The sequence below is a fragment of the Stegostoma tigrinum genome, chromosome 6, assembly GCF_030684315.1.
Source record: "Stegostoma tigrinum isolate sSteTig4 chromosome 6, sSteTig4.hap1, whole genome shotgun sequence".
Lineage (NCBI taxonomy): Eukaryota > Metazoa > Chordata > Chondrichthyes > Orectolobiformes > Stegostomatidae > Stegostoma > Stegostoma tigrinum.
The window spans coordinates 101298767-101322697 of record NC_081359.1 but is presented as its reverse complement, the minus strand read 5'-3'; the positions used below and the strand labels follow the sequence as shown (position 1 = coordinate 101322697).

Here is a 23931-nt window from a genome sequence, read left to right as displayed (position 1 = left end):
GTGGGAAGCATGTAGATCAGAACTGATGTAGATCTGGGTTCAGATGTTGTAGTATGGTTTTTGTTATTTTTATTGCCATCATTGCTTTTGTGGTTATCACTTTCAGGAATCTAATCTTGTTTTATAGTTGTCAAAGGTTTTGTAACTTAATATATTTATAATTTTTTTACAGTTATTGTTTTTAGTTTGATAGGTTTTTATGCCATGAAATGTAGAATGAGTTTTTGCAAAGAAAACACTAGTAAATTACCATTTTACTTGCTATTAATTTCCTCGCTATTCTTTCCTCTCGATTTTTTTCAATGTGTGTGTTGCTGATTACATTTCAAGCCTGTCAATGGGTGCTTTTGGAACTTCAATGATGGCTTTGAGATCTTGCCTGACGCTTCATGTTGATGACATTGAGAGCTTTTGATGTCTTAATTGAAAGCTTCTAGATATCATTGAGAGCTTTGATGTGTTGATGCCAATGAGCAACTATCTGATGCCTAAACACCACGTTTTTCAGTGTAATCATTTGACCTAAACGAGAATTCCTGATAGCTGCCCTGGTCCTTTCCACAGCCATGAATAAATCTTCAGTTAAGGTGTAAAATAACTTCTGGCACACATCAGACCACTTCTCAATGAAAACCAAGAGACAGGAGAGAAAGTGAAAGGGGACAGGATGAAGGATTAAAAGTTTTCTGTAAGTGCATGGATACTTTGAGATTTCAGAAACTGAGTTTGCAGGATTTATGGACTATTGATAGACTGATTCAATGTTGCTTTGAATGTAAGCTTGCATTGCCTAGGATGTCTGAATTTCACTTTAAACATCCAGCCTTGCTACCAACTGTTTGTCCGTGATATCATAGGACCTGATTCCATTATATGTCTTCACTTCAAAATGACTTTTGATGGTTTTATTTTGCTACGTGAGATGAGAACTTGTTTCATTGTATTCAGTTCAAATTTATTCTGTTGCAGTGTGTGATGGATTGTACAAATTACAAAAATAGAAGCCGGATCTAAAGCAATGGTTCATGTGAACTGACAAAGCAGAGAGAATGGATTAGCTAGAAAAATTGAATCAATTAAGGTCAGTTACAGCCGCGAATAGTTTATCAGTACCAAGTTGGTCCGTCATCCTTGAGTTCCTGTTTGAAAATATGAATAAACTGTTATAATTTGGGGTAAGGATTTGGACTTTGAAGTCATAGCTTTGAATTTTTGATTGGCATCTTTAGTAGAATGCATTGATCTGTATGTCTTGTCAAGATCCTTCCTTACTTTGCTGCAGAAAGGACAGACTGAAAAAATTTTCTTCATCAGTTTGCAACTTTATGTACTTAGACGTAAAAGACATCTCAATGCCTGACTTATAGGATTTTCCAAAGCAGCATTGAATGTTATAGAACATAGAACTGTACAGCATAGTACAGCCCACTATGTTATGTCGATCTATTATCCTACAAAGATCAATCTACTCTGCATACCCTACATTTTACTATCCCCCATGTGCCTATCCAAGAGTCAGTTAAAAATCTCTGAAGTACCTGACTCTACTACCACTGCCAGTAGTACATTCCACATGCCCACTACTCTCTATGTGAAGAATCTACCTCTGACATCTCCCCTATACCTTCCTCCACTCACCTTAAAATTATGCCCCCTCGTAATAGTCATTTCTGCCCTGGGAAAAAAGTCTCTGACTATCCACTCTATCTATGCCTCTCACCATCTTGTACACCTCTATCAATTCACCTCGCGTCCTTCTTTGCTCCAGTGAAAAAAGCCTGAGCTCCCTCAGCCTTTCCTCAAAAGACCAGCCCTCCAGTCCAGGCAGCATCCTGGTAAATCTCCTCGTCACTGTCCCTAAAGCTTCCATATCTTTCATGTAATGAGGTGGCCACTTCAAGAGATCTGTGGACGTGGACTCCAAGACCCCTCTGTTCCTCCACACTGCCGAGAATCCTGCCATAAACCCTGTATTCTGCATTCAAATTCAGCCTTCCAAAATGAGTCCCTTCACATTTTTCCAGGTTGAATTCCATCTGCCACTTCTTTGCCCAGCTCTGCACCCTATCAATGTCTCGTTGCAACCTACAACAGCCCTCCACACTGTCCACAACTCCACCAATCTTTATGTCATCTGCAAACTTACTAACCCACCCTTCCACTTCCTCAGCTAAGTCATTTATAAAGATCACAAAGAGCAGCGGTCCCAGAACAGATCCCTGCGGCATGCCACTGGTCACCGAGCTCCAGGCTGAATACTTTCCATCTACTACCACCCTCTGTATTCTATTAGACAGCCAGTTTTGTATCCAGGCAGCCAAATTTCCCTGAACCCCATGCCTCCTTACTTTCTGAATGAGCCTACCATGTGGAACCTTATCAAATGCCTTGCTAAAATCCATATACACCACATCCACTACTCTACCTTCATCGATGTGTTCTATCACATCCTCAAAGAATTCATTAAGACTTGTGAGGCATGACCTGCCTCTCACAAAGAAATGCCATCTATTTCTAATCAAACTGTGCTTACCAAATAATCATAAATACTATTTCTCAGAATCCTTTCCAATAATTTGCCCACCACGGAAGTACGTCTGACTGGTCTATAATTTCCAGGATTATCCCTATTCCCTTTCTCGGACAAGGGAATGACATTTGCCACACACCGATCTTCTGGCACTACTCCAATGGACAGTGAAGATGCAAAGATCATTGCCAAAGGGGCAGCATTCTCCTCCCTCGCTTCCTGTTATAACCTTGGGCATATCCCATCAGGCCCAGGGTATTTATCTATCATCATGTTTTCCAAGATTTCTAGCACATCCTCCTTCCGAACAACAACCTGTTCAAGCATATCTGCCTGTGTCATGCTGTCCTCACAAAGGTCAAGGCCTCTCTTACTGGCGAATATTGAAGCAAAGTATTCATTAAGGATCTCCCTACCTCATCTGACTCCGCACACAAGTTCCCTCCACTAATCCTGATTGGCCTGACCCTCACTCTGGCCATCCTCTTGTTCCTCACATAAGTATAGAAAGTTTTGGGTTTTCCTTGATCTTACCCGCCAAGGTTTTCTCTTACACCCTTTTAGCTCTCCTAAGTCCATTTTTCAGTTCCTTCCTGACTACCTTGTAACCCTGCAGAGCCCTGTCCAATCCTTGCTTCCTCAAACCTAAGTAAGCTTCCTTCTTCCTCTTAATTAGGTGTTCCACGTGTCTTGTCATCTAAGGTTCCTTCACCTTACCATCCTTTCCTTGCCTCAGTTTTTATTATAGGTTTGTCCTATCCAGTACCTGTAGCAACTGCTCCCTGAATAACCTCCACATTTCATTTGTGCCTTTCCCTGCGAACACCTGATCCAAATTGGTCCTCCATAGTTCTTGCCTAATAGCATTGTAATTCCCCCACCCCAATTAAGTACTTTCCCACATTTTCTGCCCCAGCCCCCCTCCACGACTATAGTAAAGGTCAGGGAGTTGTGGTCACTGTCACCAAAATGCTCTCCCGCTGAGAGAGCTGACACCTGACCTGGTTCGTTGCCAAGCACCATTTCTAATATGGCGTCCCCTCGAGTTAGCTTATCTACATATTGAGTCAGAAATCCTTCCTGAACACAGGAAATTTTGTGGAAATTTTAATAATTCTGCATGATTTTGTTTCCCTCCATGATGGATTGGGAGTTCTATTATTCCTCAAAATAATTGGTAAGAGTGAAGTCCTTTGCAGAATAATCATTGGCGAATTTTCGTTTGGTATGGGCTTGGTGGGTCAAATGAGCTTCTCTTGCAGTAAATTTACTTCTGTTTTATTGGATACCACAACTGTTGGCCTGATGAAACCAGTTGTATTTTTGTAACAATTTAACTATCATTTTCCTTTGGTGCTGATTTTTTTGAAGCTGAATTTAACTTTTCAAAAGTCGATTTGAACGTACATTCTTTGGGTTATTGTTATATGTCTCGGTATAGTCAACCCAGTAGAATAACAGAATTATGGGAGTGGATAATGCTGTGTGTGAGGAGAGAGACTGGACACCAGGTAGCATAGTGTAAAGAGAGAGGGAGCAGGACACGAGAGAGGGAGCTGGATACATGAAAAATGACACGACAGACAGAGTGGACATCAGATAGAACAGCACGAGAGAGAGAATTGAGACCGGATGAAACAACGCAAGAGAGACGGAGCAGACAGAGTTGGCACAGGAGAGTGGTTGTTAGATTACCTTGTGGAATTATGATGTATTGGTAATAATGGAGATTTGGTTTAAGGAAGGGCAAGCCTGCATGTTCAATATTTCAGGCTACAAGGCACTCAGAAAAAGATAGGAAAGAGAAAAAGGGAGGTGGGTTGTCATTTTTGATCAAGGAGAGCATTGCAGTACTCAAGAAAGAGGATGCTATAGAGGGTTCAAGGTCAACATCGATTTGGCTCGATCTAAGGTGCAAATGCATTGTTCAATGTAACCGACACAGATCATTGTTCCGAATAAAAACCGAAAGAACTGCGGATGCTGTAAATCAGGAACAAAAACAAAGTTGCTGGAAAAGCTCAGCAGGTCTGGCAGCATCTGTGAAGGAAAAAACAGAGTTAACGTTTTGGGTCCAATGGGTCAGGGTCTGGGTCCAGCCATCTGAGGAAGGGTCACTGGACCTGAAACGTTAACTCTCTTTTTTCCTTCGCAGATGCTGCTGGACCTGCTGAGCTTTTCCATCAACTTCTGTTTTTGTTCCAGATGATTGTTCCTCTGTGGACTTGGCACAGAAGTGAAGCCAGTTCATTCAAGATGGCGCCGATACTGTGCCACTCCTGGCAAGCTCCCTACTGCAAATCGAACTCTAAACATTTCCTAAATTTAAGTTCTGTCTAGTTTTATTTTTACCCTATGGCTTGTATATCCTTGCCTACTATGATCTGCCTGTACTTCTCATAAACAAAACTCTTCACTGTATATAGGTACATGTGACAAGAAATCAATGAAACAAAATCAAATAAATCAATTCTTAATTTCACCTACAGAGATTATTGTTTTTCATTGATATGTGGGTGAAGTCTAATGTAGAATGATCAAGTGTTAGTTTCATTTGGGTTTTCTGACACAAATGGGCTTCTTTTGCACTAAAATTCTCATCTAATTAGTGGTTCTCCATTCCTGCTGGTCTGATGAAACTAGTCAAACTTTTAACAATTTGACTGCTACCACTTTTATTTAATGCTAATATCTTTTAAACTGAACCTGTCAAAATGACATATAAATTTGAACTCCCATTCTCAGGATGATCAATCCAAGTTTTTTTTATTATAAGTCCAATAGCATAACCATTACAAAAAGGCTTTTGTAATTGATCAGCACAAGAAAAGCTGAGGCATTAAGAAATCCTTTTTTTTTCGTTGCAGTTCTTGCTCCGCAAAAAGGGAAGGTTGCCATAGTGACTGGTGGTGCCAAAGGGATCGGGTATGAAACCGCAAAACATCTATCAAGACTGGGCATGCATGTGATTATAGGTAATTTCCTTTGAATGATAATATGTGAGACTAAAGCCAAATCATTTGAGATTCCTGCATAAGTCTGAAGACCGCAGCTCTGTAGAATTTATGCGAGTTTTTTTCATTCAGTCCCAGCATGCAATATCATTGGTAAGCTACTTGAATCACTACCTACCATTATGTGTAGGTTACCAAGCCAGTGATGGTGAAAGACTAATATTATATTTTCAGAACCAGAATGGTATTTCTTTTCTTTATTCTTTGATGGGATCTGGATGTTTCTGACAGTGGCAGCATTTTTTTGCCCATCTCTCGTTGCCCTTAAAATGAGTGGCTTGCTAGGCCATTTCTAAAGGTGTACTTATTGTACAAAATGCGGAGGAATGGAATTGTGGGAGATATAGCAGTTTGGATCGGAAATTGGCTTTCTGAAAGAAGACAGAGGGTGGTAGTTGATGGGAAATGTTCATCCTGGAGACCAGTTACTAGTGGTGTACTGCAAGGGTCGATGTTGGGTCCACTGCTGTTTGTCATTTTTATAAATGACCTGGATGAGGGCGTAGAAGGATGGGTTAGTAAATTTGCAGACGACACTAAGGTCTGTGGAGTTGTGGATAGTGACGAAGGATGCTGTAGGTTACAGAGAGACATAGATAAGCTGCAGAGCTGGGCTGAGAGGTGGCAAATGGAGTTTAATGCAGACAAGTGTGAGGTGATGCACTTTGGTAGGAGTAACTGGAATGCAAAGTACAGGGCTAATGGTAAGATTCTTAGTAGTGTAGATGAGCAGAGAGATCTCGGTGTCCATGTACACAGATCCTTGAAAGTTGCCACCCAGGTTGAGAGGGCTGTTAAGAAGGCATACAGTGTTTTAGCTTTTATTAATAGAGGGATCGAGTTCCGGAACCAAGAGGTTATGGTGAAGCTGTATAAAACTCTGGTGTGGCCGCACTTGGAGTATTGTGTACAGTTCTGGTCACTGCATTATAAGAAGGATGTGGAAGCTTTGGAAAGGGTGCAGAGGAGATTTACTAGGATGTTGCCTGGTATGGAGGGAAGGTCTTATGAGGAACGGCTGAGGGACTTGAGGCTGTTTTCATTAGAGAGAAGAAGGTTGTGAGGTGACTTAATTGAAACATATAAAATAATCAGAGGGTTAGATAGGGTGGATAGGGAGAGCCTTTTTCCTAGGATGGTGACAGCGAGCACGAGGGTGCATAGCTTTATATTGAGGGGTGAAACATATAGGACAGATGTCAGATGTAGTTTCTTTACTCAGAGAGTAGCAAGGGAATGGAATGCTTTGCCTGCAATGGTAGTAGATTCACCAACTTTGGGTACATTTAAGTCATCATTGGATAAGCATATGGGTGTACATGGAATAGTGTAGGTTAGATGGGCTTGAGATCGGTATGACAGGTTGGCACAACATCGAGGGCCGAAGGGCCTGTACTGTGCTGTAATGTTCTATGTTTATAAGAGTCAGCCACATTGCTGGAGTCACATGTAGACCAGATCAGACAAGGACAACAGATTTGCAACACTGAACCAGATGGGTTTTTATAACAATGCATGATGATTTCATGTTGTGGAACTGCCAGTGTTGGACTGAGGTGGACAAAGTCAGAAGTCAGATGACACCAGGTTATAATCCAACAAGTTTATTTGAAATCACAAGCTTTTGGAGAGCTGCTCCTTCATCAGGCAAAGTGTTTCACGGTGGCTTCACGTTTACTTTTACTGATGCCAACTTCCAGTATCAGATTTTTCTACTCTTATAAAATGCTAACATAATGGCATTGCTGCTTGGCCATTATTTCCCTCTGTAGAACCGTGGAAATGATAGATTACAGAAGGGGGCCATTAGACTCATCTTGTATTTGCCCCCATATGTGAGATATGAAAAAGGGGAATTGTGATAATGGTGTTATGATGCCTTTTGTTTTGTCCTTCCAGGAGAGTTGCTGTAGCATCTCCCAGATGGTACATTCTGCTCCCATTGTCAGAAAGACTGAATGCTTAAAGTGTTTTTTTCATTCATTCATGAGATAAGGTTAGGCAGGATACTGGCTAGGCAGTATTTATTGCCCATCCCTAATTGCCCAGAGGGCAGTTAAGAGTCAACCATAATGCTGTGGGTCTGGAGTCACATTTAGGCCAGATCAGGTCAGAATGGCAGTTTCCTTCTCTAAAGGACATTAGTGATCCAGATGGTTTTTTCCAACAATTAACAATGGAATCACGGTCATCATTACACTCTTAATTCCTGATATTTATTGAATTCAAATTCCACCATCTGTGGTGGCAGGATTCAAACCTGGATCCCCATAATGCTATCTGGATTAACAGTCCAGCACTTATACCACGAGGCCATCGCCTCCCCATTGGGTGCCAAGCAAGTGGACTGCTTTATCCTGGATGGCGTCAAGCTTCTTGGGCATTGTTGAATTTGTACCTTCCAAACAAGCGGGGATTATTCCATCATACTCCTGACCTGTGCCTTATAGATGTTGGAGAAGCTTTGAGAAAGCAATTTACTTGTCACAAAACCCTCAGCCTCTGGCCTGCTTTAGTAAGCACAATATTCATGAAACTGGCCCAACTAAATACGTGGTGAATTCCAAGATGTTGATATTATTGAGTCAAACTTCCAATTCCAGATTTTCTGAACTGAATTTAAATTCTGGGTAGGCAGCTGTGATGGAATGTGCACCCATGCCCGAGAGCAATAGCACGGGCTTCAGGATAACTAGATCAGTGACTTTGTCACTCTGTCCCCATCTTCTCCTGAGCTGGTGGAAAACTTTGCAGCAGGTGGGAGCTTTTTAAAAATTAATTCATGGGAAGTGGGCGTCGCTAGTTGAGCCAGTATTTAATACCATCCCTAACTGCTGAAGGTTAGGAAGAAATACAACTTGTAGAAACTTGGCAAACGGAATTTAATAGAGAAAAGTGATAGGTCATTCTCTTTGGTAGAAAGAATGAAAAGGCAGTCCAATATTTAAATGGAGAACAACTTCAAAAATGTGCACTGCAGTAGCACGTGATTTTCATCGTGCAAAAATCAGGGGGAGATGAAGGCTTAGTGATATTAACAGTAGATGCTAATACAGAGACCCACATAATATCTGGGGACCGGGATTCAAATCCAGGCATAGCAGATGGTGGAATTATTCCGTCGAATCCCTACAGTGTGGAAACAAGCCATTTGGCCCATCGTGCTCACACTGACCCCCCAAAGGCCATCCCACTCAGACCCATTCCCTCACCCTATAACCTTGCATTTCCTATGGCTAACACACCTAACCTACATATCTCTGAACACTATGGATAATTTAGCATGGCCAATCCACCTAACTTGCAGGACTTAGGACGGTGGAAGGAAACTGGAGCACCTGGCTAAAAGCCATGCAGACATGGTGAGAAGTTCCGTATCATCTGCACTTGCTGAAATTGTGCCCTGCACAGCAAGACTCAGATCAATAACATGCATCAGGAAAGTTAGGATCCCAATATTGATCTCTGGGGAATTCCACTGCAAACTGCCCTCCAACCTGAAAAATATCCATTAACCATTCTTTCTGTTTCCATCATTCAGTCAGTTTTATATCCACATTGCTGCTGACCCTTTTATTTTACTCACACGTCTGTTGTGTGGCACTATATTAAGTGCCTACTGAAAGCCCATGTACACCACATCAACAATGTTAACTACATTGACTCTCTCTGTTACTTCTTCAGAAAACTCCGGAAAATTAGTTAAACACAATTTCCCCTTTCATTAATGTCATGGGGGGAGAATCAGAGAAATCAGTGGGGTCTGGCTTGATTGCATTTGTTAATTTGATGTGCACTGTGGGGTCTTAATCGCACTATCTTATCATGTTTACGTATGCCAATTCGGAGAGTTAGAAATAAGGTGTCCATGTATTGTTAGTTATATTACTGTTCTGACTTTTATAGTCAATGTTGTTATTTCTTCAAAATGGTGTAATTTTGTGGCTTTATTGTCATTGCATAGTTCCTGAATCTGATCTTATGTCCATTAAAAATAAAAGATGAGTGGTCCCTAATCAGATACTGTGCGGTTCAGTTGTCTTTGTATAGGACAACTAAAGATCAGCATTCCTGAATTAGAGTCTGCCTTACTCTGCTTTTTTTCTCCAAGTAATTCTAAATCTGAAACTGCTTTTCAATGAGCCCTGAACTGTCCTAAGTGACCGAAAGAAAATCTTGCAAAAAGCCTCTCCCCTATTGCTGGGCAAATTGAATGTTGCTACCCCACAACTTTTGGAACTAAATGTTAGTTTTCGCAGAGGACACTGCTCAGTATGAAGAAAAGGATATAACTGGAGGATTTCCTCATAAACTGTATTACTGTGCTTTTGTTTTGATGAGGCAAATCCTGGACTTCTGTTCAGAACAACACTGTGGTATGTTTACACCATGCAGACTGCAACAGTTCAAGAAGGCATCTCTCCTCCAGCTTCTCAAAACAGTTAGGAATAGGCAATGTATACTGATCTTGCCAATGATGCTAACATGCTATAATTGAATGTTTTAAAAAGTTGTGCAAATTAGAAAAAAACAGTAATGTAAATTGAGCGGTTATGATTAGGTGACACTAAGATTGGGTTTGAGAAATACCTATAAAGAATGCAAGCATGGATATGTCTTCATTACATGTCACAGAGGTTTAATTTACCCAATAAGTCAGACCGACATTTATTGCGTATCCCTCGTTGCGATGTCAAGGTGATGATAGGTTTGTGAAATGAATTTTTAATTTAAAATAATAACTTTTTTCTTGGATGTAATTTACTGAGGATTGAAGTGAGTGTGTTCAGCTGCATTGCAGCATGATCATTATGCTTAACTGTGCCCTGAGCAATCCTGTGAATATTAGTATTGCAAAGCTCAAGTTTTCCCATCTCCTGATTTCACTTTATCATTAGCTGAGAATATTGAAAGCAAGGCCAAATAAATTTTTTGCCAAAAGTGAAATTTCTCTATCTTCCTGAGGAGTACCCAATATTTTTGACAAGTAGACCCATCACTATGTCACTTAGCAGACTGCTAGCAGGGATCTATAAGCAGGTTGATTTATTCAGAACCAGTGTGTTTGTTCACTGAGATTGGTGTTGAGGTGCATCAAGTTATATTGTCACTGCAAGACAGAGATGTTTATACTGCAGCAAACCATAAGCCATTTTAGCTTCAGTAACACTCCACACCCTCTCACAGAAGATATACCAAACTCATACATTCAATCTATCTATTCACACTTATTCTGTCATTTGAAATTACTTTTACCAATTTTAATTGGCAATCGTAGTTTCTGACTGGTCTTCTGACCAACTATGGCATATATAGATCTCAGCTGGCTGGATGGCTGGTTTGCAGTGTAGAGTAATGCCAATAATGTAGGTTCAATTCCCACACTGGCTGAGGTTACCATGAAGGACTCTCCTGCTCAGCCTGTCCCCTCACTTGTGATGTGGTGACTCCCAGGTCAAACTACCAGGAGTCATCTTTCGCTGATGAATATCTCTGTCAACTGGTAAGACTATGGCAAATTTACGTTTACCTTTGTACCTACACTGCACCCGTCTCTGTTCTCTACGACAGCTCCCATTTCCTTTGTCATTTGTTCTGTGACCCTAATGTTCTTTAGGGAAGGAAACTGCCATGCATACCTCATCTGGCCTACATGTGACTCCATACTCTCAGCAATGTTGTTGAACCCGGGCATTTGGGATGGGCAGTAAATGCTGGCCTGGCCTGCGATGCCCACATTTGTGACTGAATAAAAATAAACCAGTGACTTCAAATCTCCCTTGCCTTCTAACATTAGCTTAATTTTCCCTTCTGTTTCACATGCCCCTTCTCACTCCTCTCCGAAACTCATACCTTTTCCATCTTTCTCGTCAGTTCCAAAAGTAGGTCATGCCTGACTTGGGGTGTTAACTCTGATACTGTCTGCACAGATGCTGCTGGACCTGCTGAGTTTCATCAGTGACCTTGTTAAGTGGTGGAGAAGGCGCAAGGGGTGTGCTCCTGACACTTTTGTTTGTAAGAACAGTTAGGAATGAACCAAATGAGCACTTGTAAAGGCCATCTTAAGACATTTGCAAATGAATTGCCCGTGTCAAAAGATCTTGTTGTCTTCTCTGGTAAACAAAGGTAGTCAGCCGTTCCTTCTCTGATATCAAAGAGATGGTTATCATGGCTGTTCAGATGCTGTTCATGTTTGTATTCTCCTTATGTTTGTGTGTGTACAGATAGCTAAGCAGCCAATGAAAGAAAGAATGACAATCACTGACCAGCTTGTTCTCCCTTGCCAGTGCACAGCTGCTAGTGGCTGGCACACGTCCTTTGTCTTTCAGGGCAGCCTAGTAACAATTTTGCATTTCTTTTTTGTTTCAGCTGGAAATCATAAAAATCAGGGACAACTGTCCGTAAGCAGAATTGTCCAGGAAACTGGGAATGAGAAAGGTAACATTTATCCCTTTCTCCAGGAAATATCTGGGTTGTTTGTAACCTCTTAACTCGTTCAGTAGATTTTCATTTAGAAAGAACAAGGGACAGTAGAAAATGCTGTTTTCTTAAGAGAATTGGCACAACCTTTGCAAAAATGGTTACAGTTAATGAGAGTAAGAAGCTCAACTGCATCATGAAGCAATGTATGAGTAAAAAGATCAGTAACAATGCTTTTTGTTCTTAAATTGGCTGTCTTATGACGAGGTGAGGAGCACCCAGATTCCCTCAATAAATTATGCTACATTCTTAACTGGCTCAAGAGGGTTAGTATTGGCTGATGTTTCACCTGACTGAAACACGTATTGACATTTTTGACAGAGTATTTGAGCGATTAGCAGGCTCAAAAAGGCAGAAAGTCCTACATCTGCAGTGAGGACAGTAATAAATCTTTAGCACTCCACATTTTAAGAAACTGTAGTCATTTTCTTACTGTTTATTGATTGTGATTAGTTCATGAATACAGGCATCATTATTGTGTTCCTGAAATTTTAAAGAATGGAACAGAAAACTGTGAGGACCATTGGGAAAATAATTCTTCCTCTTGAGTATTGCTGAATAGGACACATTTTTGTCATAGCTTTTCATCTTGTACTCATCAGGACATTTCTCAACAATGCAAATTCAAGCAGAAAACCAACATGTATTGTGCCTAAGTGTACCTGTATTTATGCAGTATCCATTTTTGCTCTCCTCTGAAAGTATGTTCTTATGGAATGCCCAGATGAGTGCAAGATGAAAAACTTCAACAAAATGTGACCTTTCTCAGAAATGCGAACTTCTAAAAGGAAGAGATAATGAGAAATTGACTTAAGTTCTCTACTACCAAATGACTAATTATTTTCCTTTTAGCATGTTTAGATTATGTACTCCTCTGCTGGTGTCAGCTTAATCAGACCACATTTAACATGGCTGGTTGCCAACTCATGGACACTTGTCTCCTTGATTTTCCTCATGCTTGGTGAGACATGGTGCCCTTCAAGTGAAGTAACTAATTATCTCTCTCTCATGGAAAGAAATCCTTGTGGCCTTTTGTGAACTATGACAAATTATTTCTACAAAATGTTACAAACATGGAAACACTGCAGAGTTTTCAGAAATTGGAGAAAGATAGTAGAACTACGAGGTTACACCTAACTGGAAAGGAGTAACAGCTGGATCTTTTACACCTGAGAAAGGAAGACTGCTGAGCAACCTGATAAAGTCTTTAAAAGTATGAAGCTTTTTAATAGATTAGACACACAAAAAGAATGCTTCCATTTAAGGGGGCCGACCAAAATTAAAAACCATCAATATAGGACAGACACTAAGAAATCACATAAGAAATTCCAATTCTTTACCCAGATAATAGTTAAATGTGGAACTTGCTGCCACTTGGAGAGGTTGAAGTGGACAGCATGGAGGCAATTAGGGAATTAGAGGGTGCTATTGATTGAAATAGATGAAGAAGGTTGGACAGACACTCCGATGGATCATGAGTATCAGAGTTGGTCGGACTGAATGGCCGGTTTCTGTATTGTATGTTCAATGTAATTCCATATATTTATAGTTGGCAGTGATGCATATTACAGCTGCCACAGCCTTGTACCTTGCACTGTGCCAACATGGCACCTCACAGTGCTGTTAAAATCTACTAAATCCTGAATGAATTTGCCTCAGTTTTTTAAAACTCCTCAATTTTCAAACAATTTCTGTTGATGCTTTCGATTTTTCTGGAGATGATAATGATTTAAATGATTGTTAGGTTTTACAGCTTAGTGTGATTATTGATTACTATTGTCCTTTAAGAAAAAGAATCTACCAACCTTACCTGGATAACAAAGTGTGGAGCAAGATGAACACAGCAGGCCAAGCAGCATCTCAGGAGCACAAAAGCTGACGTGTCGGGCCTCGACCCTTTATCAGAGAGGGGGATGGGGAGAGGGAACTGGAATAAATAGGGAGAGGGGGGAGGCAGACCGAAGATGGAGAGAAAAACAAGATAGGTGGAGAGGAGAGTATAGGTGGGGAGGTAGGGAGGGGATAGGTCAGTCCAGGGAAGATGGACAGGTCAAGGAGGCGGGATCAGGTGGTAGGTAGGAAATGGAAGTGGAGCTTGAGGTGGGAGGAAGGGATGGGTGAGAGGAAGAACAGGTTAGGGAAGCAGAGACAGGCTGGGATGGTTTTGGGATGCAGTGAGGGGAGGGGATGAGCTGGGCTGGTTTTGTGATGCAGTGGGGGGTGGGGAAGAGCTGGGCTGATTTTTGGATGCAGTAGGGGAAGTGGAGATTTTGAAGCTTGTGAAGTCCACGTTGATACCATTGGGCTGCAGGATTCCCAAGCGGAATATGAGTTGCTGTTCCTGTAGCCTTCGGGTGGTATCATTGTGGCACTGCAGGAGGCCCATGATGGACATGTCATCTGGGAATGGGAGGGGGAGTTGAAATGGTTCGCGACTGTGAGGTGCAGTTGTTTGTTGCGAACCGAGCGGAGGTGTTCTGCAAAGCTTTGTCCAGGAAGAGTTGAAATGGTTTGCGACTGGACAAAGCTTTGCAGAACACCTCCGCTCGGTTCGCAACAAACAACTGCACCTCACAGTCGCGAACCATTTCAACTCCCCCTCCCATTCCCAGACGACATGTCCATCATGGGCCTCCTGCAGTGCCACAATGATGCCACCCGAAGGCTGCAGGAACAGCAACTCATATTCCGCTTGGGAATCCTGCAGCCCAATCGTATCAACGTGGACTTCACAAGCTTCAAAACTTCCCCTTCCCCTACTGCATCCCAAAACCAGCCCAGTTCGTCCCCTCCCCCCACTGCACCACACAACCAGCCCAGCTCATCCCCTCCCCCCACTGCATCCCAAAACCAGCCCAGCCTGTCTCTGCTTCCCTAACCTGTTCTTCCTCTCACCCATCCCTTCCTCCCACCTCAAGTCGCACCTCCATTTCCTACCTACCACCTCATCCCGCCTCCTTGACCTGTCCATCTTCCCTGGACTGACCTATCCCCTCCCTACCTCCCCACCTATACTCTCCTCTCTTGTTTTCTCTCCATCTTTGGTTCGCCTCCTCCTCTCTCCCTATTTATTCCAGTTCCCTCTCCCCACCCCCCTCTCTGATGAAGTGTCTAGGCCCGACACGTCAGCTTTTGTGCTCCTGAGATGCTGCTTGGCCTGCTGTGTTCATCCAGCTCCACACTTTGTTATCTTGGATTCTCCAGCATCTGCAGTTCCCATTATCACTGATACCAACCTTACCTGGTCTGGCTAACAAGTGATTCTAGATCCACAGGGTACTACATTGCCTGCTGAACTGATCTAGTGAACCACTGAAAAGAAGGTAAATTAGAGGTGGTTGAAAAAAATGCTGTTCGAGTCTGTGATGCCCACATCCCATAAACAAATAAAACAAAAGGAAATGGGCAGAATAAAACAAAACACCATTGATCATAATTCTTTGCAGCTCTTTGATCAAATTAAAGATGTTCTATTATGGCTACTTCCTTTTCAAAGTTAGAAGATTCTAACATTTAAGAGTGAGGTCAGTTTTATTGCCCATTCATGTATCATACCAGCGGGGCTAGTGGTTTATTTTGACTGAGTCATCAAATTGTCTGTTTCCTGTTTGGGGATCTGAAATGTTTACTTAGATTTACAGGTAGCATTTTGCAATTCCACCCTTTTCTAAGAAAAATCACAAACCTCGCTTTTAAAAGAATGGGATTTACTTCACCGATAACTTGCACTTGGTTCATCATGTTAATCTTGTGTCATGGGTCGAAATAATAATTGGATAAATTTAAATTATGATTGCTTTTCCTCTCAAGCCTTGGGCAGTGAGGTGTTGCTTGTTTTACTTCTTGCTTTTTTGATTCCCATCCATCATTGAGGTAGGCCAAACACCGGTTCCCCAAACATCAGTTTTTGGATTCGAATTCTTGAACTAAATGCACAGCAAGACCCTTTAAGATGGAATGAAAGGTAGACTTCTATTAACAAAACATACATAACCCTGGGGAATTGCTTTGTTATTCCATTACACACGCATGCACTTTGGAAATTAAGGAAGACAGAAGAAGAAATAAGTGACAAGTTATATATTTTTGTAAAATCAGAGGTGCTAAAATGTAGTTTGTGTGAGTTACAACTTCCTCAATGTCAGTTACCAACAATAGTTTCCTCAGTGAGTTGGGATCAGTTGTGTTCTTCCTTGCAGGTTAAAATATAGCCTTTTTCCCAGCGAGCAACTTAGACCAGAGATGGAGTGTCCAGTTCTCCTTGTGGAGGAACAAATTGCAACCAACATTGAATATTGGAATTGGATACTTAAACAATTTGACAAGCTTAGATTTCAGTCATGTGAATGAAGACAGGCAATCAGGTATTCATGGCATATCTCGGTGGGACAATTAGAAGGTCATTGAGCTAACAATGTAGCTTTATTTGATCCATCTGAGTTTCCATTGTGAGATGATGAGATATCTGCAAAAGCACTACTGCTCATTTTAACATAATAGGTTTAGTTGTTTTTCTTTGTCCAGAGCTGGCGAAAGCAAAAATAAAAAAGCAAAGATTGACTAAAACATCAATAAGGAGGAATAAAATAGAGCATGAGAGAAATCTGGCGAGAAATATCAAAAGAGCTGAGTTCCCTTGGCAAAAGCATTAACAAAGTGAATGCTCGTACGTGTTGAGAATTAATAATGGAAAGTAAGGAGTTAGCAGATGAATTGAACAGGTTATTTTGCGTTTTGAAGATGGGTCACTGGACCCAAAAAATTTAATTTTGATTTCTTTCCACAGATGCTGCCAGACCTGCTGAGGTTCTCCCTCAATTTCTGTTTCTGTTTTAAGTTTTTTTGCATTGGTCTTCACTGTACAGAACATAAGTAACATCCCAGAAATAGCTGTAAATCAACTGGTCCTGATGGACTTCATTGTTGTGTGATGAAGGAGTGAAAACAACTCATGACAGCTGGTAATAAAATGTGAGGCTGGATGAACACAGCAGGCCAAGCAGCATCTCAGGAGCACAAAAGCTGACGTTTCGGGCCTAGACCCTTCATCAGAGAGGGGGATGGGGAGAGGGAGCTGGACACCCGGCACCTTCCCCTGCAACCGCAGGAAATGCTACACTTGTCCCCACACCTCCTCCCTCAGCCCTATCGCAGGCCCCAAGATGACATTCCACATTAAGCAGAGGTTCACCTGCACATCTGCCAATGTGGTATACTGCATCCATTGTGCCCGGTGCGGCTACCTCTACATTGGGGAAACCAAGCGGAGGCTTGGAGACCGCTTTGCAGAACACCTCCGCTCAGTTCGCAACAAACAACTGCACCTCCCAGTCGCAAACCATTTCCACTCCCCCTCCCATTCTCTAGATGACGTGTCCATCATGGGCCTCCTGCACTGCCACAATGATGCCATCCGAAGGTTGCAGGAACAGCAACTCATATTCCGCCTGGGAACCCTGCAGCCATATGGTATCAATGTGGACTTCACCAGTTTCAAAATCTCCCCTTCCCCTACTGCATCCCTAGACCAGCCTAGTTCGTCCCCTCCCCCCACTGCACCACACAACCAGCCCAGCTCTTCTCCCCTACCCACTGCATCCCAAAACCAGTCCAACCTGTCTCTGCCTCCCTAACCGGTTCTTCCTCTCACCCATCCCTTCCTCCCACACCAAGCCGCACCCCCAGCTACCTACTAACCTCATCCCACCTCCTTGACCTGTCCGTCTTCCCTGGACTGACCTATCCCCTCCCTACCTCCCCACCTATACTCTCTCCACCTATCTTCTTTACACTCCATCTTCGGTCCGCTTCCCCCTCTCTCCCTATTTATTCCAGCTCCCTCTCCCCATCCCCCTCTCTGATGAAGTGTCTAGGCCCGAAACGTCAGCTTTTGTGCTCCTGAGATGCTGCTTGGCCTGCTGTGTTCATCCAGCCTCACATTTTATTATCTTGGAATTCTCCAGCATCTGCAGTTCCCATTATCTCATGACAGCTGGTACCAAATTTAAGGGAAAACATGTATAATTGTGCAAAGACAGGTGGCAGCTCAGATTATTGGACAGAATATATAAACTAACAAAGAAAGATGAATAAATTAATAAAGAGGTGAAAATTACATGAGAAAGCTAGTCCAAAATATAAAAAAACAGATATCAAGTGTTTCTATAATTATTAGTAAAAGTAACAAGTTGTGGAAAATGAGTAGTTCTTATAGAAAGTGAGACTGGAGAAAATATAATGGAGAATAAAGAGATATTTAATGAATTAACCAGGCATTTTGCATCTGACATTGCTACAGAGTATACAAGTAAGATCCCAGCAGCAGCTATTAACCATGGAAATCAAAGGGAAGGAGGAAGGAACTCAGGAAAAACTACAATGATCGGATATGTGACAACATGTAAATTGTTGTAGCTACAGGCTGACAAATGCCTGGGTCCTGAGTAATTTAATACTAGTGACTTAAAAGAAGCAGCAATGAGCTAGTAGATGCACCTACTATTGGCCTTTACGTGGATCTCAGCGGAACTCCACTAGTCACCAGCTGCCGTCCTGAAATTGATCTCTTTATACCTGATCTCTGCATTCTGCCAGTCAGCCAGTCTTTTATCCATGCCTTCTGTGTGGTTATGGTTTTGAGACTTCTGCACAACTCCCACAGTTGTCTTATTGAATTTAATTTTTCTCAATTCTCCCCAACCACTACTACACCTTGATTTACTGAACTTAGATCATCCTTCTCTGTTCTGCTCTACCATCAATTAATAGAGCCATATCTCTGCTTCATTCAAAGCTTCCTAGCCTTTCTAATTGTCTTGCACTGAGCAACATTCATGTCCTAATCTATTTCATCATGCAGCCATGTCTCTGCAATTGCTATCAGATCACATTTACCTGTTTCTATTTGTGCGATCATCTCATGAGTTTTTTTTTCCAAATGATACATGCATTCAGACATAAGCTTTTTAAGCTGCCTTGCCATCAAGCAGACAGATTTGTCTGTAAATCCCATTATTTGGATTTTCATCCTCGTCACAAATGATTTTTGTGATATTGTTACACAATCAGAATTGCATATCAAAAAACTCTTTGCAAGGGAGATTATATCTTGTCCGATTATCTGTAATAGGTAGCGTGACATGTCAACTCAAGGTTTTTCAGTGAAATTAAGCCTCTTACACAACCTAGCAAAGGGAGTCTGAAGACATGCTGTTTTTCATAGGCCATCATCTCCCTGGGGAATACTTTAAAATTTTGCAATTGTTAAATCCTTGGTTCATCTGGCAGACAGCAGAATGATCTCTGCAGTATACACAGCGCTTAGAATTGGAATGAGTTCAGTTATTTGCTACTTGCTTCTGTTCCACATTTTCTGGCATTTTTCTTTCACTTGTTGCTTAGGGAACTGGTTTGAGACCCGGGTTTTTGACGCTGTTTGCGATCTGCAGCTTGTTTGTAGGAAACAGCTTCACAGCCCCTGAAGTTACCACTGGCTTTATTTTTTCAAATACTGCACTCAATCCTTGACTATACCATGCAAAATCACATTCATCACTGTTAAGAGACTCAGTCTCTAGCTATTAAGTTACTGCACACAGTAAGTAATTGTACTTCCTGAATATTGTTCTACACGCAACTTTTGTATCAAATATGATGGAACGAACAATGTTCCATTCACATTTAATAAAATCATGTAAAAGTGGTTTTGTTATAAATTGATTTATGATCAGTTTGTATGAAGTTCGGTTGATATGATTCTGCTTCAATAATGGAAAATGGCAGCTGAATATGATCTTCCTTCCAAAATATTAATCTAAAGATGAGGAAAATAATCATTTTGATGTCAAGTAGCTTAAATGCTAAAGCATCGCGTCATTGTATCTATCTGTGACAGAGCATCATTGATGGTGTTTTGTATAAGTGACCCATAGTCTGGAGATCCAGTGCAGTGGAGACTTAGTTCATCCCTTTGCTGGCTTTTGCACTTCTCATGTGGCATCTGGACCTGGGCTTCTGTGCTTTCATCACTATGTCCCAACAATAGAATCATATGACTAGGAAAATCTGAATCTGTAAATCAGATGACAGGATTAGGGAGATTAGAGAAGTGTAATCATGAAATCACAGAATTATTGCATTGCAGAAGAGTCCTTTCAGCACATTGTCTCTACACCAGGTCTCTGAGTGAGCACTTTATTTAGTGCCTTTAGCCAGTTGTCTCCTCTAACTCTGCACATTGTTCCTTTTCAAATTTCAGTCTGATTCATTTTTGACTGCCTGCATTCAACCTGTCTTTACCACAATGTCCAGCAGTGCATTCCAGACCCTAAATACTTGCGACATCAAAAAGATTTTTCCTCAGATAGTTTTTGCAGGTTTTGCCAATTATCTGTTAACATAGAACAGTACAGCACAGGAGTGGGCCCTTCAGCCCACAATGTTGCTGTGGCAGTTTTAATGATGTCAGTCTGTTAGTCGGAGACCCTCACAGACTTGCTGCAATAACAAGACACTGACCTGTTTAGAAAAACACAAATCCTTTATTATAAATCAAGTACAAGCTGTGGAGGATCACTGTACTCAACCCGGCACAGAGTGCCGAGTCTCGTAATTCTCCCCGAGCAGCGGACAGTCCCTGCTTTTTGTACCTTATCAAGTGCATAATACATAAAGCAATTTTATATCTCACAATGACATGATACATGAAACAATCATGACAAGAGACAATGACATGATACAAAACAATTACTACGTCGAAAACATAAAGAAAGCAGGATATATTATTGATCATTTGCGGAGTGATTGCTAATGACAGGAGGCGATTTCAAGTTGCAGAAGTGGCAGAATGTAATTTCAAGCTGCTGAAATGTCTGGCATGAACAAAAGTCAGTGCCCTGGCCCTTTTGTCAGAGACCGAAGTTACATACTTCAGAAGTCTCACACCTTTACAAATGCTCCTCACTTAACCTTATTTGAGACAGTTTCCACATACCCCCATGCAGGAAGATAAAGATTTGCACAGTTTATCTCTAATTCTATTCAGGCAGGAAGCTTAAGGCAGCGTCCGCATACCTATGTGTGGGAAGATAAGGAGTTACAAAGTTTTACACCTAATTCTAGTTGGGCAGGAAATTTTAAGGCAGTGTCTGCATACCTATGTGTAGGCAGATAAAGGACATTAACTTATAGAAGTATAGAAATCAATGGGATGCTATCCCAATAACATCTCAAATCTACAAAGCCAATGGGCAGAGTTCATTCTTCAACAACCCAAAATACAGACCTAACAAATGTGAAAGCTTGGAGTTTGGAATAGAAGCAGGCAGAAAATCAAATGGAGAAAGTGGTTTATGGTCATTAAGAAATTGAGCATCACACTGTTGCCTTTCTTTGTAGTCATTAGTTGAAAGAAAGAAGCTTGACACCACCAAGGACAAAACACCCCACTTGTTTGGCACCTATTGCACCATTTTAAGCATTCGTTCCCTTCCCCATTGGCAAGATACACTGCAGCAACCTATTAATGTTCTTTCAACAGCACCTTCCAAATTTACCACTTAGCAGGTCAAGGGTAGCAGATACATGGACCCTTAACCATGTGCAAGTTCCCTTCCAAGTCACACACCATCCTGACTGAGAATTCTATTGCACTTCCTTCACTGTTGCTAGATAAAAATGCTGCATCTCCTTCACAACAGCACCATAAACTGCACCCACGAGAAGGCAGCTCAACACTGTCTTCTTGAAGGAAGTTAGGTTTGAGCAAGAAATGGTGGGCTAAGTCATGCCCATGCTTTGTGCACAAATAAAAGAAAGGGTAGCTACAGGATCAAGGGTAGCTAATATGGCCTATTAGTGATTAAGTTAGTCCCTAATGAGTTTCATAAGGCAATTGTCTGTATCACTTTATAGTTGATAAAAATGTTATCTCGTGAATTTTATATCACGTCTCTTAATCTCGAAGAGTTAGTCTTCTGATTTGTGAGATGAAGATGTTGGTCCACTCTAGTTGTGTGCCATCATTTTATCTTGTTTTCTCCACAACCCAAAAGTATATTTGCTTGCTTTCAACTTGAAGGTCCCTTGAAGGAGACATTGTCTTTGTGTTTCAGCCAGAGGTTGTGTGTTTTGCTTGCCTTTCATTGTCTTTCTCCCAGCGACGCTATAGACTTCGAGTTTTTATTGGTCTGTCTCTTGTGAGTGCGATTCACTGGAGGCTGTAAATGTGACGGTAGCATCAGACAGGCTACGCATTTTTGAACAAAATGTAATAAAGTGCGTCATCCATTTCCTTAACAGATCATTCGCCTTTAAGGATGTTGGAAAGGACCACTGCTATACATAAATCAAAAGTAGGAAATGAAAGGCTATAAATCACCCATGTTATTCTCTTCATTGTAAGGAGAATAAAACCAACCATGAGGAAGAAAGTTATTAAAATTGTGTGGAAGAGGTCAGAAATATATTTTCATTGCATTTTTAATCTATTGCATAGTGGGCAAATCTATCCTTGCTCTTATTGTGGGATAGTTATAGATTTTGTAACATTCCACCGAACATTCGTGAATTACAAGCCTTCTCTGAGGTTTCTTAATGCTTCAGTCTGATTAGAGGGTTATGTTGCAAATTAAACTGCCTTTAATCATCATGATAACACTGTGCATTAAACTGCATTGTTCAGTAGCGCAGAACAGGGCTGAATGCAAGTTCAGCTTGACGTGTGACATTGAGCTGATAGGTACTGAACTGAGAATGCCAGCGATAATCACAAGGAATGTAGAAATGAAACAGCAGAACTAGATCTGGAAGATCCCGGCACTGATTGTCAGACAAGGGCAGCCAGCTTTGGTAGCCTGACAGCAGGGCACATATTTGACTTCTTGGCTGATGTTAGTTTAGGTAATAAATCATATTAGACAGTTTTTCTTGCACAGAAGCAGACTATTCAGTCTGTCAGAACAATGCAGGTGGTTATGTTTTGCACCTGCCTTCTCCGGTTCTTCTAACCCCATCAATTGCTTCATTCTCCATCGTGTATTTATTTAAATACGATGCAACTCAATTACTATTGTGGTAGTGTCCTGCATATTCTAACTGTTCTCTGAGTAAAGAATGGTAGAGAATGTTTACCAGAACTACATACGAGATTTTTTTCATGACTATCTTGCAGTTTTGGCCCCAAGTTCTCGTCTCACTCTGAAGATGGAACATATTCCGTACTTTGACTTCAAGAAGCCAGTCTGTATCCACTTATGAGTATCAGGTCAAGGGAGCGACACATTTCTGGTTGCGAAGATCAAATGAAAACAATTGGCAGGAATTTTTTTGTTAAATTTAAGAAATACATCAGATGGCAGGAAGTGTGTATTGAGTCTCAGACACTGGATTTGATTTAAGATCCAACTAGAAGCAGTAATAGGAATATGATTGGGATGATAGGAAGGCAGGGAACAATGTGCTGAATGATCCTTCGTGGAAATAGAGGACACTGTTTAAAAATAAGTGGTCGCCACTTTAAGGGATAGACGAGAAGTTTTTTTGTTTCATCAAAAGTTGAAAATCTTCAGAGCTCTCTTCCTCAAAAGTGATTGGAAGCACAGTCTTTGAATTATTTTTAATGCAGAGGTAAATAGATTCTTGATCAACAAGGGTTGAAAGATTATTGGGGCTGGGCAAAAATAATTGGAATAATCAGTTTAGTCATTATTTTAGTGAATGACAAAGCAGGTTGAGTGGCCTACTCCTATAAACTTGTATGTTCCTGAACCACTAAATCCTTTTAGCATGTTCTCCCATTTAGTTATATGCTAATCTGTGACCTGCCTCAGTAAATTTGCTATCTGACTCCACATACTCAAATGACTCATGACAAACCTATGAAGGATGTGGGACTTAAACTTGGACCTC

General features: G+C 41.3%; 1 protein-coding gene across 6 annotated transcripts in view; it reads left to right on the top strand.

Moving 5' to 3' along the window:
- Window positions 1-23931, top strand: part of dhrsx (dehydrogenase/reductase (SDR family) X-linked) — a 333567-nt gene that overhangs the window by 162796 nt on the left and 146840 nt on the right. For all 6 annotated transcript variants that reach the window (XM_059646809.1, XM_059646807.1, XM_059646806.1 and 3 more), the window contains 2 exons: window positions 5398-5505; window positions 11914-11982. In XM_059646809.1, the coding sequence (XP_059502792.1) occupies window positions 5398-5505; window positions 11914-11982 (177 nt within the window). The remainder of the gene's footprint in view (window positions 1-5397; window positions 5506-11913; window positions 11983-23931) is intronic.